The sequence below is a fragment of the Nelumbo lutea genome, chromosome 3 (assembly GCF_056320005.1).
Source record: "Nelumbo lutea isolate HS-2025 chromosome 3, American lotus-T2T, whole genome shotgun sequence".
Taxonomy (NCBI): domain Eukaryota; kingdom Viridiplantae; phylum Streptophyta; class Magnoliopsida; order Proteales; family Nelumbonaceae; genus Nelumbo; species Nelumbo lutea.
In genome coordinates, this window is record NC_142686.1 from 115,335,708 (window position 1) to 115,350,234 (window position 14,527).

General features: G+C 37.8%; 1 protein-coding gene across 1 annotated transcript; it reads right to left on the minus strand.

Moving 5' to 3' along the window:
- Positions 1-1,198: 1,198 nt before the first annotated feature.
- On the minus strand, positions 1,199-4,340 carry LOC148867832 (polygalacturonase At1g48100-like). Its single transcript, XM_088981306.1, has 6 exons — positions 3,419-4,340; positions 3,102-3,269; positions 2,975-3,019; positions 2,665-2,872; positions 2,466-2,547; positions 1,199-1,996 (listed from the first exon to the last, which is right to left on the minus strand). Exons 1-6 carry the CDS (start codon positions 3,842-3,844, stop codon positions 1,495-1,497), a joined length of 1,431 nt encoding a protein of 476 aa, XP_088837432.1. The 5' UTR covers positions 3,845-4,340; the 3' UTR covers positions 1,199-1,494.
- Between the last annotated feature and the right edge of the window lie 10,187 nt (positions 4,341-14,527).

Consider the following 14,527-nt stretch of genomic DNA (forward strand, 5'->3'; position numbering starts at 1 on the left):
TTTTTTTTCCGGAAATTGAGCATTGCCTAACCAACCTATTTACATTCACAACCTTTTTCCAAAAAGGGGGGTGGGGTGGCTAAATTTCCATCGCTTTTTGGATGGCAGAATATGCAAGCGGATGAAATAATTTAAGGGTCCGTTTGGATTGTAGTTGGAATCAGAATCAGAATTAGAATCTTCGGAATCGGAATTGGAATAGTCTATTTTCATAATTTGTTTGATTCAAACAGAAATGAGAATGAGATTTGGAATCAGCAAGAATGAGATTTAATTCCCAAGGGAGGGGCAGGGAATAACCATTCCCTCAGCTGTCACTAAAATAGATCTCCCCAGCCCAGCAGCAGAGATCTCTTCTCTCCTAAAAGACATTGATAGTGCAATGGGCTTTATGACTGTTTCCTTTTCCTCAGTTAGCAGAAAGCGCAGAGAGGTATGCAGGATCGAGGTTTATTTTTGTTTGATTGCTCGGAGTGGCTCACAAATTTAGCTGGAAGTGATTCTGCATAGCTTTTTCTGTGTTTTTCCTCTCTGTTGCTTTTTTTTTCTGTTACATGTTTGTTAGTCTTATTTGTTTAAATGAAGTACTCCTTTTCCTATCCAAAAAAAAAATTCAATTAGTCTTAACCGATATCCTAGGTCCAAACCCATTTGTGATCATCCTTCTCAAAGCTTATTTTATCTAATAATCTGAATGGTTACCAAAAACCAGCTTATCTAATCTAAATTAGGAAGAAGATAAAGAGCCCAGGACAACATGACACAGAAATCAGGTTGGAATTAAGCAGAGCAGTCCAACCCAAACCTTACAGGCACCAGCTTGGCGGAGAGCCAAGAATAACCACCCTGAGTAATGCGTGAGTATGATCCTGTCTCTGTCCCTGTCCCTCTCTGAATTGATTCCAATCCATCTTATCAAGGTGGTTTCGCCCATAGACAGTGGGAGATGTGCTAAGCTGCACCCATTTTCCTCGAACCGATAACTGATGACTCTCAGTCTCAGACAATACAATCTTTTATTGCGTTGCTAACCTGTAGCACAACTCTTGTCTTTCTTGACCTCAGTATTCAGAGCTCTGGTGCCCATTTAGATTGCCCGTTCCCTGCATCCCTTCCCTGGAACCATTCAAGCAAGGTCTCCCCTCTCCACTTGTCTAACTTGGACATCAGCATCTCCATGCAATCCAGAAAGAAACTATACTGAAAACCAGAATCATTATTATATATCAGATTCAAATGCTCTGCTTCTATAACTATATCAATCTGGATTCTGGCAGATAATTTAATACAAAATGAGGTACTAACAATAAGCCCATTTCTGCTACATCACATCACTCTATAAGGGAAACAAACCCCAAAAGGGATGGAGCCTAGGCCAAGACTGTGAGTGACACAATTAATGTCCACTAAAAGTATGGGGCTCTTGTAGTCTCTGTACAGTATTCTCCCATCGATTATCAACGTTCAAAGTTGCAAACATCAAACACTCCCTAGCTAACAACCAAAATTTGCGGTTTCCGAGATGGACTGAGGTTCTCCGTCCAGCAAGCAACTAATGGGAGGGATGGTAAGGGTTTCTTGAGTCCCATAAGCATTCCAACAGAAGGGATCATCCACCAGCTCGCCTGCCGCAGGCAGAAGCTCTACCTCAGAGAGGGTGATGTTAGTGCATGCTACCGCGTCGCTGCATGCGAAGTGTATAGGTGGGCTACGCACATCGTAAGTACCCTTTATGTTCTTGTAGGACACATCGGTCACGAACACGGCCGAAGTCTGGTTTAGGCAAGCTTTGGCCAAGCAGTAGTACTGGTCTATGATGATACAGTTCCTGACGTTCTCCATCTGAATGCTGTCGAAACTGATCCCAGACACAGACCCCATTCCCCCTTGCCATGTCTTTATTCGGACCCCATTGTCTGAGTTCCTTATGAAGGCGTTGCGGACTGTTATGTTTGACACACATGCTTGTGAGTTATGCACTCCAAGGCTCCCAATGCTGCACCAAACCAAAACCAATATCAAGACTTTACTCACTCACCTCATCGCCACTCTAACGAATAAACAATTCACCTCAATCAACTAACCCTGTTCCTATTATATGCTTAATTGCGCTACACTTACAACAAGTCAACCCATTTCAATTTACAATAACTTTGGGTCTTTGTAAAAGTAAATGCAATGATTTCTTTTAAGGCCCCATTCATTTATCAGTATTCTTATGCCTTTATATTGGGTCCTACAGTAAACGAATTTTTCAGAAAGTATCAATTCTCCGGGTTACCGACACCCTCTTGAAGGATGGATAAATTGCTTAACATTGGCACTGAAGTTAATCGGATAACTTTTGCCCAAAAAACACTTGCCCAGATAAACTCGCTTACCCAGGTAGGTGACAAAGAATGGAACTAAAGTGGCTCAGTTTTGGATCAATTGAATCATAGGAATATGATCACGTAAACACATACCTAATCCCATGACTAGGCCCACAAGTGACGTTCTCTATGTCGACATCTGAACAACCTGGTCCAATGGAGATGCAATCGTCACCTGTTACCCAAAAAATAAAAACAGGGTCATCATGTAGTCAAGAATTTAAGGTGTACTAGTTGATCAAACAATCATGGTGAAATTAAATTAAAGAATGTGGGTTGGATTGTTTTCTACCGTTTGCTATGATGGAATTGTATATTCCAACGGATTTCGTGTTCTCAATGTGAATTCCGTCTGTGTTAGGACTGAGAGCAGGGGAGGATATGGAGAGCTTTTCTATCAGGACGCCCTCGCAGCCATCGAATTTCATGTGGAATTGGGGACTGTTTTGGATTCGTAAACCACTGACCACCAGATTGGAACTCATGAAGAACCGAATTAACTGAAACAATAAACAAATAAAAAGATCTCCATCAACAATTATCAAACCTTCTTGATTGATGGAAACTTAATGAAATTGGGGTTTTGCCAAAACATCACTTACAGCAGGACTGTTACATGGTCCAGGCAATGACGTTCCATGAGGGCCCTGTAATGGCGTTTCAGCAGAGTTAACTACCATACGAGCAGAATCCCATTGAAAAATTGCAGAAAGGAAACAGTAAAAATACCCTGTGAGGCTTGCAGGGAAGCTCCCACCATTTCTGTCCATTCCCTTCAATGGTACCACGCCCTGTAAAAGTCATCCCATCCACTCGGTAAAACACAAGCCATTGCTTATCACTATCGGATTTCGGCCAGTTATCCGGTCCGTCCGGCGGCATCAGTACTCCATCCACCTTGTCATAAGAGAAATTTTCCAGTTTAATAAATTTCATCGTAATGCAAATAACATTCAGTGTTTTGGAATTTCTGGATGGTTATGTTAATACATTCAATAAGCCACTGATAAATGAGATGCAAGAACAATGGTGGTATGCATTGTTACCTGAAACACGAAGCCCGGCTTACATGGGCCTGATAAGATTGTTGAAGTAATCAAGAAAACATGATCAAATGGTGCAAGAAGAACGCCTGATTCAACCGCACAAGCCGCTTTCCAGGCTGCCATGAAAGCAGCAGTATCGTCGGTGGAACCATCTCCAACTGCCCCAAAGGATGTTACATCAAAAACACAGGGCTCCGAGGTTGAATTCCCTGGATCCGTGGGAGTAGGATCAGTGGGAGTGGGATCATTGGAATTGGGAGGAGTAGCAGGAGGATAGGCAGGGGAGAGCGAAATAGGACTTTCTGCATTAGAGCTCCTACTCTTCTGTTTCTTGTGAATATGCTTTCTTCCTTCCACATTGCCCGGATTGAATGAGAGAAAGGTGAAAACCACCCACATAAGCAATAACCCACGAAGGTCCGCCATTGGAGGTGAGATCCGAAGGGGTTAATTAAACAGGCAGTTCTCACTAGTAATGGCGAAACCAAACTTGAAGAACTATTCAGAGTTGGGTAGGAACCCAACACTTCTATCAAGGTATCCGGAAAATGACAGAAATTCAACGGAAACGTTTCAGAGGGGTTAAAACTTAAAGAGTCCAACAAAGAGAAGAGGAAGAGAAAGCACAAAGAAAAAGGTAAACGGTCATGAGCCTCAACTCAATCCCTCATGAAAAGTGTAAACCGGCCCGAGAGGGAAAAGGGATTACGAATACGAAACCTGAGCCTGAGATTGAAATTTATAGGGGTGCAGTCCATAAACAGAAGTACCCAACTTTGCCATGGAAAGGCTGATACTTGTCAAGTTCTTATTGATTACAATGTCAGTGTCACCATCTTTCAGGGAAACGTTTTGAGGCTTTTGGGAAAGCTAGCTTTGGCCTCTGGCATTTAGGAGGGAGGAGACGAGAGAGTTCTTCTGTGGCAAATTTTGGCATGAGTTGTGCTGTTGTCAAGTGGGCTTCTCGGCCAGAATCTTATGATTTCCATTTTATTAAAAATTGTTTTCGAAACTTTTCTGCATTTTGATTTTATGTGTATAGAGTCTGGAGACCAGAATCCAGCTGACGTGTGTTTTTCTGTTATTTTCTATTTATTTTTCTTCTTTGCTCAATTTGGTTAATAGTTGATTAATGGGTGAATGTGGAACTGCATCTTCAACCGCATTAATCAGCTTGTGACTTGTGAGCTGTTATTAATTTGTTCTTTTTAATGGGAATGGAAGTTTCTAGACATGAAAGATGAAACTCCCTCCCGAGTTCCGTCTCCAAACCTAATCCATGCTAATTAAGCCGGGCCTCACTCGATGCCCAACTATGGGGCCGAGTTGAACATGATGAACCTGCAGGGGACCAAGCTTAACGTTTTAATTGGCATCTATAAATCATCAATGCATCATCAAAGGCTATGGTTTTTATTGGCAGCATTCGGATCACCTACACTTAACTTTTCTCTTGTAAGGTTTTAAAAACCGGAGTGGAACCATTTTTGGCCACCAGTTCTCGGGTCAAATGGTTTAGTTATCTGGTGGTTTGAATGAAGGGTCAGTTCTGATTAAAAAACTAAAAAGGTCAAAATCATTGTTTGGGTCGATCCTGTCCAGGTCAGTAAGTTGCTGATGAGCACTTGTTACATACTGAATGTTTGAGTACAAGAGAAAAGTGTAAGTGACATGATCTATCAACTGTTAAATAAAAGATGTTACATACTGAATGTTTGAGTACAAGAGAAAAGTGTAAGTGACATGATCTATCAACTGTTAAATAAAAGATTTTAGGTCCTGAAAGACAAGAAGCTTCATTTTTTGCTAGTTTTGGGATTTCACGACTTTTTCAGGACACCAATCTTTTCAACTTCTTATATTTCATTACCGAATCGAAAAAGACCAAAATTTGGCCTTTTGAGATTTGAAAAAAGCCCAGCGAAGAGACCAGATAGTAATATTCCACCTGGCCAGTTGCTCACTTGTTGGGAGTTTCAAATGTATGGGTTGGTTATTTTGTTCTTTTGGCTCTGTTTGGAAGAAGTACAAATATAAATATATATAGTGCAAATACATATAAAATAATACAAAATACAAGGTTTTGCATTCTACAAATTTGTATTTATACTCCTTCCAAACTGAGTTTTTGGTTCTTGTATTACATATTGCTTATTGCAAACTAGAGAAAAGGCATCGTTTTCATTTGGTTGGGATAAACTAGATATATATAGAAGCTACTTCAAGGTTGCCATGGTCCAAATATATGGCATGTCAGCCAATTGAGCTAAGCTATAGGGTCAGTTTGGAAGGAGTACAAATACAAATATGTAGAGTGCAAAACCTTGTATTTTGTATTATTTTACATGTATTTGCACTCTATACATTTGTATTTGTACTCCTTCCAAACTGAGTTATATAGGGATGTGCTTTTTCCAATTCTTTACTAATTTTCACATACTTTTTATTTAAGGATAAATTTTTTAAACTATCCTTATGGTTTAGTTAATTGACTAATTTCTAGTCTAAGAATAGAGTTAATCAATAAACTAAACATAAGGATAATTTAAGAAAAATTTTCCTTTCTTTAATAATGAAAGATTTGATCATACAACACAATAGACTAATATATACTTGATCTTGGAAAGAGAGACAATCCAATAGAATAGACCATATATGGCCTAATTAACCAATTTTAGCATAACCTTTGAGAAATATACTGGCTAGAAGGAAAACCTCTTCAAGGAAAGCCCTGAAACGTTACCCATCTTTCTAAATTAACAATAAGGATTTGAAGCACATGCACTCTTAGAAAATAAAGATCACTAATAAGGCTTATTAATTTCCTCTTTAACATCATGACCCTTAAGTATGTGTTTGGTGTTTTCTCTAAAGTAGCGTCATGTAGGCATTTTTTTTTCTCATTTTCTAAGCATTTTCAAACAGTTTTAAGTGACATTCATATCTTAGGTTCTTTGAAATAATTTCCTAAGAGAACATAATAGTGACATTTCTTATAATGTAGAAAATGTTTCTCATTAATTTTTGTCTATTTGGCTTCTAATGGCTTTTGTTTAAATGACATCAAATAACATTAAAAAATGTGCACAGAATCCAGAATATTTTATGGAATTTCAAAGCATTGTTGGCAGTCTCTTTTTCAACAAGTGTAATAATATGAAAAAGTTCAGCCAGTTGGTAGTTTAACCATGAACTCATTGTAAAGGATGTGTTGTTTCTCCATAAATGGGATGTAAAATTTTTTCAGATGGAGATATGTTTCAGTTATTATTGCATTCAACAAAGAAGATGTAGTTCAAATTAATATTTCAATCTGAAAATTTTACCTTCCATTTTGAGATTGAGTTGAAACAAATAGAGCCAAACAATTAAAAATAAATAAAATTAAAGATAATATGGGAGCAACAGTCATCAGTAGTCTAGGTAAGGTAATGCAGGAATCTGCAGTTCAGCAGCTTGGTCGGTGATCAATAAAGTGGTTGCATTTGTTGGTCGTACGTGTCACTCTTAATGGAAACAAACAAGATTTAGCAAAACAATCTTCTATCACTTGATATCAATCAAGGGTTTCTCTTGCAGGCCGCATGGTTGATGTGAATAGAGAGGAACTAAACATTTGGCAAACCCATTTACAGTTTCTGTATATTGGACAAATGATCCAAATTAATTAAAGGGAATGGCTACATTATCAAGGAGGCTGAAAAAGGAGGGAGAGTCACCCATCACATAAACCCTCTCTGAGAGCTGAGAGACCCGCTTGGATAAGTGTGCACCCGTGAACTACCACTAAAATGGAATCTTAGACCCAGTAAAGGAAAAGAGAAAGCAATAAAATAGAGCACTCAGTCAGTCTTTCAAACTGTGCCCACAAAACTTAAGATATTACTTTTCCTCAATACAATATCCCCAGGAGTCTAGTGTCACCGCAAAAACAGCATATCATCCTTAATTAATTAATAATAACCATTTCCAATTAGTCTATCAATTGTTTATTATAAACTATAACGTTGGATTTCAAGATTATTTTTTAACAGTAAATGAGGCCTACTTTTCTCAGTTTCTGAAGCTAAAAGACACAGCACACCCAATAAAAAAAAGAGGTCGATATGTTGTTATTATTTTAAATTCTCATAAAAACTGATGGTTCAGGGAGGAGAGAGAAGAAACAAAGGGTCCTTCCTCCTCCTTTTACAGTGGGTTTGGTGATCAATGTGGTGATAGGGAGAAGAGAAGATAGGATGTAAGGCAGTGAAGTGTTGGAATGTGATTGATGAAATTGCTCCATGTCTCGTGACTCTCTATTGTACTTTAGCTTCATATGGACTTGGGGAAATGAGTGGGGCTGGGCTGCTCCTGGTCCGGCCTCAGGCGCGCGACAACAGAATTAAACCAGTCACGGGTAGATTCTAAACTTATGGCGCCCAAGAGATGGCCCCCAACCCATTATTAGGCCATTGCCATTTATTAATAGCTAAGCTGCACTAGGCTAATAGCTAGGGTTTCTTGAACATCTCACCTCACCCATCGATTATCAAACCAAAGACGTAACAACAACAGCTATATCTTTATTATAACAAATTACCAACTTCAGCCACCTCTGTGTTCGTCGTCGTCGTCTAGGATTTTACAATGTTGGAGATTTTCCGGCCATTTCTGCATAGGAAACCACCGACAGCACCACCATGTAAACTAGTAAAATAAGGCTGGGCTGGGTCTAGACTCTAGAGTTTAGATGTGCATGTGCTGTCTTAGCATGTCACGTGAGAGATTTCACGGGCTCCAGTTAGGTTTCCGCCACCACCAGTATGTAAGACGTTGGGTTTCTTTCATCTGATGAAGTGATTCCGGTGATTGGTAGGGGATTCAATTTTCGACACTCGGATTCACATGGTGTCTGATGATTGTTTCTCAAGTATATTTAGGGAGGTTAATGTGAATGGGCAAGTCTTCTCTCTCCTCTCTCTCTCTCTCTTCAGAGTTTGGACGAACAGCTCTCCCTTAATTATCTGATGTAAGCAAATCCATGTGGAGATGACGCGTATGCCATTTTGAGGATTCACGGGTTGGTGTGTTGTGTCACGGGTGGAACCAGCGATAGGGTTTCCACGATTCCACTCCTTGTCTTAGTTATTTCATGGAGGGATCCAGATACTATATATAATTAATAACATGGGCATTGGGCATCGGGTTTACTCCTCAAAGCTTTCTCAGAAACAATAAAAAGGAACTCGACGATCACCGGAGACAGGCACGTTAGATTAAGAGAAAAAATAAAAATAATAATAATAAGGGACAATAAGTAACTTTTGGGTTTAATATCAATAAAAGTAATATTTAAAAAAAAATTAAAAATAGATTAACATTTTAAAAATAATATAAAGGATAAAACATTGTTCATCATCTTCTTCTTGCCATTTGTTCACCAGCACTGTCATTCACCCTCGCTTGCCACCACCTCTATTTCTGGCAACGTTGTCGAAGGTGGTCGGAGGTAGAGGTGGTGGCGGCGGCAGTGGCGTTGGTGGTCATTCCTCTGCCCAGTGCCACCGCTACCACCTCTATCTCCGCCCACCTCCGGTCATGTTGTCGGAGGTGGAGGTGGCGGCGGCAGTGTTGGTGGTCATTTCTCTGTTCAACGCCACCACCTCCACCCACTTCCACCTCCGCTTTCGGCAACCTTGCTAGAGGTGGGTGGAGACAGAGGTGGCTGTGGCGGCATTGGACAGAGGAATGACCACCAACTCTGTCATCGCCACCTTTACCTCCGGCAACGTTGCCGGAGGTGGAGGTGGATATGGGCGGAGGCGACAACAAACAATGGTGGCGGGCAGCAGCGAACGGCGGTGCTAGTGAACAAATGGCAAGAAGAAGATGATAAACAATGCTCTTGTCCTTTATTGATATTATTTTAAAAAAGTTAATCTTTTTTTGAATTTTTTTTTTAAATATTTTCCTTATTTTCTATTACCCTAATAATAATAACAGAAAAAAGAAGACATGAAATCAAATAACAGAACTATCGAGAACGAAACGTTAGTGCAATGGACTGTCTTGGTGAAAATGACTCTTGAAAGGGTAAATAAGCCATTGATCTGGTCAGACATTGCTGGTCTGGGGTGGACTCGAGTTCAACCAAGTTGAATATATGGTGATTTGAGTTCGATTCACAAAATTATGCAAATAATAATATAGCGGGGCCAAGGCGTTGGAGTGTATAGATTTTGAAAAGTCATACCAAAAAAAAGCACCTTAATCAAACATGAGAATGTAAAGTCATGATTCCAAAAGTTTGAATGCATTGAACATACAACCTCAGACTCAATCATCAACTCGAATGGATCAACCGTTAAACTAATCGGATCAAAACGATTCTTAACCAAGTCAACAATTTTTGACCGCTTGTTACTTGAAACCATTTAACCGACCGAATCAACAACGAATTGAAAACATTGTATATAATCGACGAAATAATATTTTATAGTTCAATTTATTGCTTGAAAGAAAGTTGTTGGTTGATTTGTAAAGATTCTTTCCTCTTTTTTTATTCTTTGGTAACAATCGGTACTTGTACTACGACTAGAAGGAGACGGGCATCTCACATATGTGGTTGGGGGAGTCAATTCAGCCAGAATGGTGATGGGATGATGAGGTCTTACCATGTGGGAAGGTTGCCGCAGTCGGTAACTCCATACCACAATCATCAACTCGTGAGTCGCCGTGTAAGACAATATATTCATTCAAATTTACATATTCTATGGTTGAACCCTTTTTTATTATTATATTTATATATAATACATTGTTTGTATGGTTAAGACTGCATATACTTCCATAAAAGCTTTAGGTGGGATCTAGCAGGGTCGTTATCTTAGTTGGAAGACAAAGAGACCGCCGTGATTATGCACTTGCAATCGTACAACGACATCTGTCAATTGCCGCTTTGCCCCACCATACATCCAGGAGTTTTCCATCATATATATTTTCGTTATATCATATATAACTAACATAATTTTTCTGGCAAAGGACGGTGAAGGAAAGAGGGCGATAAGGTGAAGCGCCCAAAAACAAAAACAAACAAAGCATGCATATATGCAGATATAGAATTCGCTACTCGCTAGGGGTGTCAATTGAACTGGATTTAGTCCAATCTCAATCTAATGTGAGTCTATTATAAATAATATCAGGTTCAACTCAATTTAATTTCTGGACCGTCAAATTTGCTTTGATTTAGATAAGTTTTAATCCAATAATAATTTATCATGGATGGATCAGGTCAAATCCAATCTAATAAATATGTTAGACTGGATTGGTCCAATCCAATATGTCTTGTTGGTCCGTTCAATCTGTCCAAATTGATTTTGGATTGGATGGACTCCAATCCAAAACCAGTCCATTAACACCCTTTGAATTTGCATCTGCTTTTCACAGCACATCCCAAATGTGTATCTCATGACAATTACAACAATTACGTGAGATGTTTTTAATGCATGTTGAGATGTGTATATATGGGATATAGAAGTGTTCAGAAAGAATTAGCTGAATTGAATGCAATGGCTGTTTGATAGACTGTATAATCAATAATAATGTCCAACAACAATCATAAAATACATGAACTTACAACCATTCAACCTCTCAACAAGTATTTCGTCATTGCTTTGCGATGTTATCATAAGTTTCACAGCGAACGAGCTTCCACGTTATCAAATAAAAAGGTGGTATTGTAGAGAATGAGAGAGACCTAATTGACCCAATTTAGCCGCTTTTTACTCCTTTGCAATGTCTGTGTCACAAGAATACCTAATAACTGTCACGACACTAATCTAAATGCCTAAACATATTATGTGGTTGAAAACTTTGATAATAACAAACAAGAAGTGCTATTAATAAACAGGGAAAATCTATGATGTGGGAAAGATGTAGTATCCGAAGAATTTTGATCAATCAAGATTCACCCATGAATTTTGATAAATAACAACTGATTGGCCATCACGTTAAATTTAAGATTCTGGTTAACTGGTCAGATGCTTTTCAGATACCATAACATTTTCATATCATAATCGAATCTAATAAAAAAGAATAAAGTATAATTGAGTGATCTTCTCCATTAAGGAACAGGATCTGTTGTGAATACAAGTGTATGAACTAAGCTATATAATCAACCACAAATTAATATATCAGTGTTCAGTACATGTGGGGCCACACCACATGTATTTTCATGTGTATGACAACAGAGTTTACACCTGCCCCTCACAGAATGCACCCCAAAAACGTCCCACTGCACATCCCAACCATGTATTAGAAACATTTCCCAATGACAAGTATGAGATATGATCTTCATGCATGTAGAGGTATGCATGGGAGGCGTTTTTGGGGCGTGTTGTGTGAGGAGCAGATGAGATGTGAACTCATACAAACGCTAATATGTTCACTCATGGTTGATTAATGTAGCCCGACTCACATCACAATCAAGTGTTCATATCAGGCCCCCATTTGCATGTGTAGGTAGATAAGGATTGATGTTTTAGAGAATCCAGATCTGCTTCTCACAGAGTGTTCCTCACACCTCACAGTATGTTGCCAGTCATACATTAAGAACATCTCCCCATGAAATACAAGTAGGTAGGGATGTCAACCAACCAATTTTGGTTTGGATCGGATTCCAAACCTTATTAAATCGGATTTGCACGGTCCATTATAATTATTAGATTGGGTCAATCCAAAATAAATTGGTTCATATTCTTATTGGTTTGAATTGGACCTAAACCAATTTTTCAACAATCCGATCATGAGGCCAAACCCTTGTCCAATTTAAAATCAATCAAAACTGAAGCCAACATAAAATCACTCTTATGAAAGTACTTTTACGAAAACACTTATAAAAAGTATTTTTACGAAAGCACTTTTATAAAAATACTGTTACGAAATCATTTTTATAAAAGTACTTTTATGAAAGCACTTTTATAGAAGTAGTTTTATAAAAGCACTTTTACACGAAATCACTTTTATGAAATCAAACTGACGAAAGTATTTTTATAAAATTACTTTTACGAAAGCACTTTATAGAAATACTTTTATAAAAATACTTTTATGGAAGCACTTTTATAAAAAAAAAACTTTTACGAACACATAAAAGCACTTTTATAAAAAAAAAAAAAAAAACTTTTACGAAAGCACTTTTATAAAAGCACTTTTATGAAAATACTTTTATCAAAGTACATTTAGAAAAGTGACTTTTCAATGCCAAAAGTGATTTTATAAAATTTTTATAATTCATTCGATTTGAATTGGATCCAATCCAATCCATTTACATGTTAATGGATTGGACTGAATTTGTTTTGTATTGGATTTAGACTGGAATGGATCCAGTCCATTTATAAATGGATTCACATTGGATTGGATAGGATTGGACCAAATCCAGTCCAATTGACACATTTACAAGTAGGGGAGATATTGGCGTTGTGCAACTGCAAATCTGCAACTTGCAAATGTTGTGAGGTTGGATCTGTGAAAGAACGAATCCAAATTCTATTTTAGGGTAGAGGAGTCAAGTTTCAGAATCCACATATCTGAAAAGAGGAAGCCCAGAGGTATATCTAATAACATGAAAATGGAAATGGAACTAAAAATCAATAAAAAAAAAAAGAGGAAAAGTTTTCAAACCTGAAGCAACTATACGATATTCCTTGGAGTTAAGTGTGGCTTCCATTTCATTCAATTCGTTCTTTTGCAATAATGTTAAAGCATATACTCTTGGTTAATATGTATTGTACGTAATGTTGAAAAAACTACCTTTATGCCAGCTTAGAAAGCCCGGTATTCGGAACCCAACCCATTTTGAGTTATCTCAAAGGCCCAAGCCCAGATTATTGAGATTCATGGTGCTACGGGATCGACGACCCAGTATAGATGTGATGAGTTGGGATCTCCTATCAATAACACACGTTTCAATCCCGCCATCAATTTCATCTAACACCGCACATCACACCATGGGACAGGGACCCACTATAAAAATGGGATCTGCCATGTGCGGTGTTAGATCAAGTTGGTAAGATATTGGAAAGTATCTTGTTGGCAGTTGATCCGGACTGCACCCCACAATGTCCCACGATGCATCCTCGCCGTATATTGGGAATATCTCCCAATGATAGTACCAGAAATGATGATGTCATCATCTGGAGATGTTTCCAATACACGACAGAATATGCTGTTAGACGTTGTGGGGTGCGGTTTTGTGGGGGACTGATTTAACTGCCCTTCTTAACCCAAGAGTGAGATAAGGAAGATAACATGGTTAGTGTGTTAAAATTTCTAGATTTAGAGCAGCCCTAAGATTGATTCACATGGTCAGACCAGTTCTATTTCACCCCTGAATCCGCTCAATTCACATAACGGTTTTTGGCTATTTTTCATTTTTTATATTGCAATGGACTGTTCACCCAAACCGGATGGTCAAACTGATGGCCCAAAAACTGCTGGTTAAAGCGGTTCTAGTTCTAGGTTGGATTTTAAAACATTGTGTATAATGCATTGATAATTTTGTACTGTGTAGATGTTTTTAGGTCCTGACATAAACTTTTAAATATTCTTTTTATTCTATTTTCTATCACTTCTAGGTTTTGAGTAGGGGTGCCAACCGTATTCGAAAATCTGATTGCAAATTCAAGATTCGACATAATTGAGTCGAATTCGGACAATTCAAATATCTAATCGTCAAATTCCGATATGACCTGATTCGATTTGATAAATATCCAAATTCGACCAACTATTTAATTCTTATATATAATATATAAAATACTTAAATGTTTTATAAAATTTATAGTCTTATATATATAATAATTAAATTATATAAATAATTTATATATTTATACACTTTATATAAATAAAATATTTATTTATAGATTTATTAATTATATAAAATAATTAATTGGTCAAATTCAAATTGAATAAGATATTCAAATATTTAATCAAATTCAAATATTAATTTTCAACATCGATCTGATATTGAATCAAATTCGGATACCAAATTTTTTAATTGGATTCAAATTTAGATATTGCCTGATTCTATTTGAATTCGATCTGTTTACACCCATACTTTCGATAATATGGATCAAT

Bases quoted from the DNA above. Each gene is read 5' to 3' on its own strand.
- LOC148867832 (XM_088981306.1), bottom strand. From the start codon at position 3,844: ATGGCGGACCTTCGTGGGTTATTGCTTATGTGGGTGGTTTTCACCTTT. The intron at 3,270-3,418 runs GTAACAATGCAT...TCTTATGACAAG, and splicing joins AGCCGGGCTTCGTGTTTCAG to GTGGATGGAGTACTGATGCC. The intron at 1,997-2,465 runs GTATGTGTTTAC...GGTTTGGTGCAG, and splicing joins GGGCCTAGTCATGGGATTAG to CATTGGGAGCCTTGGAGTGC.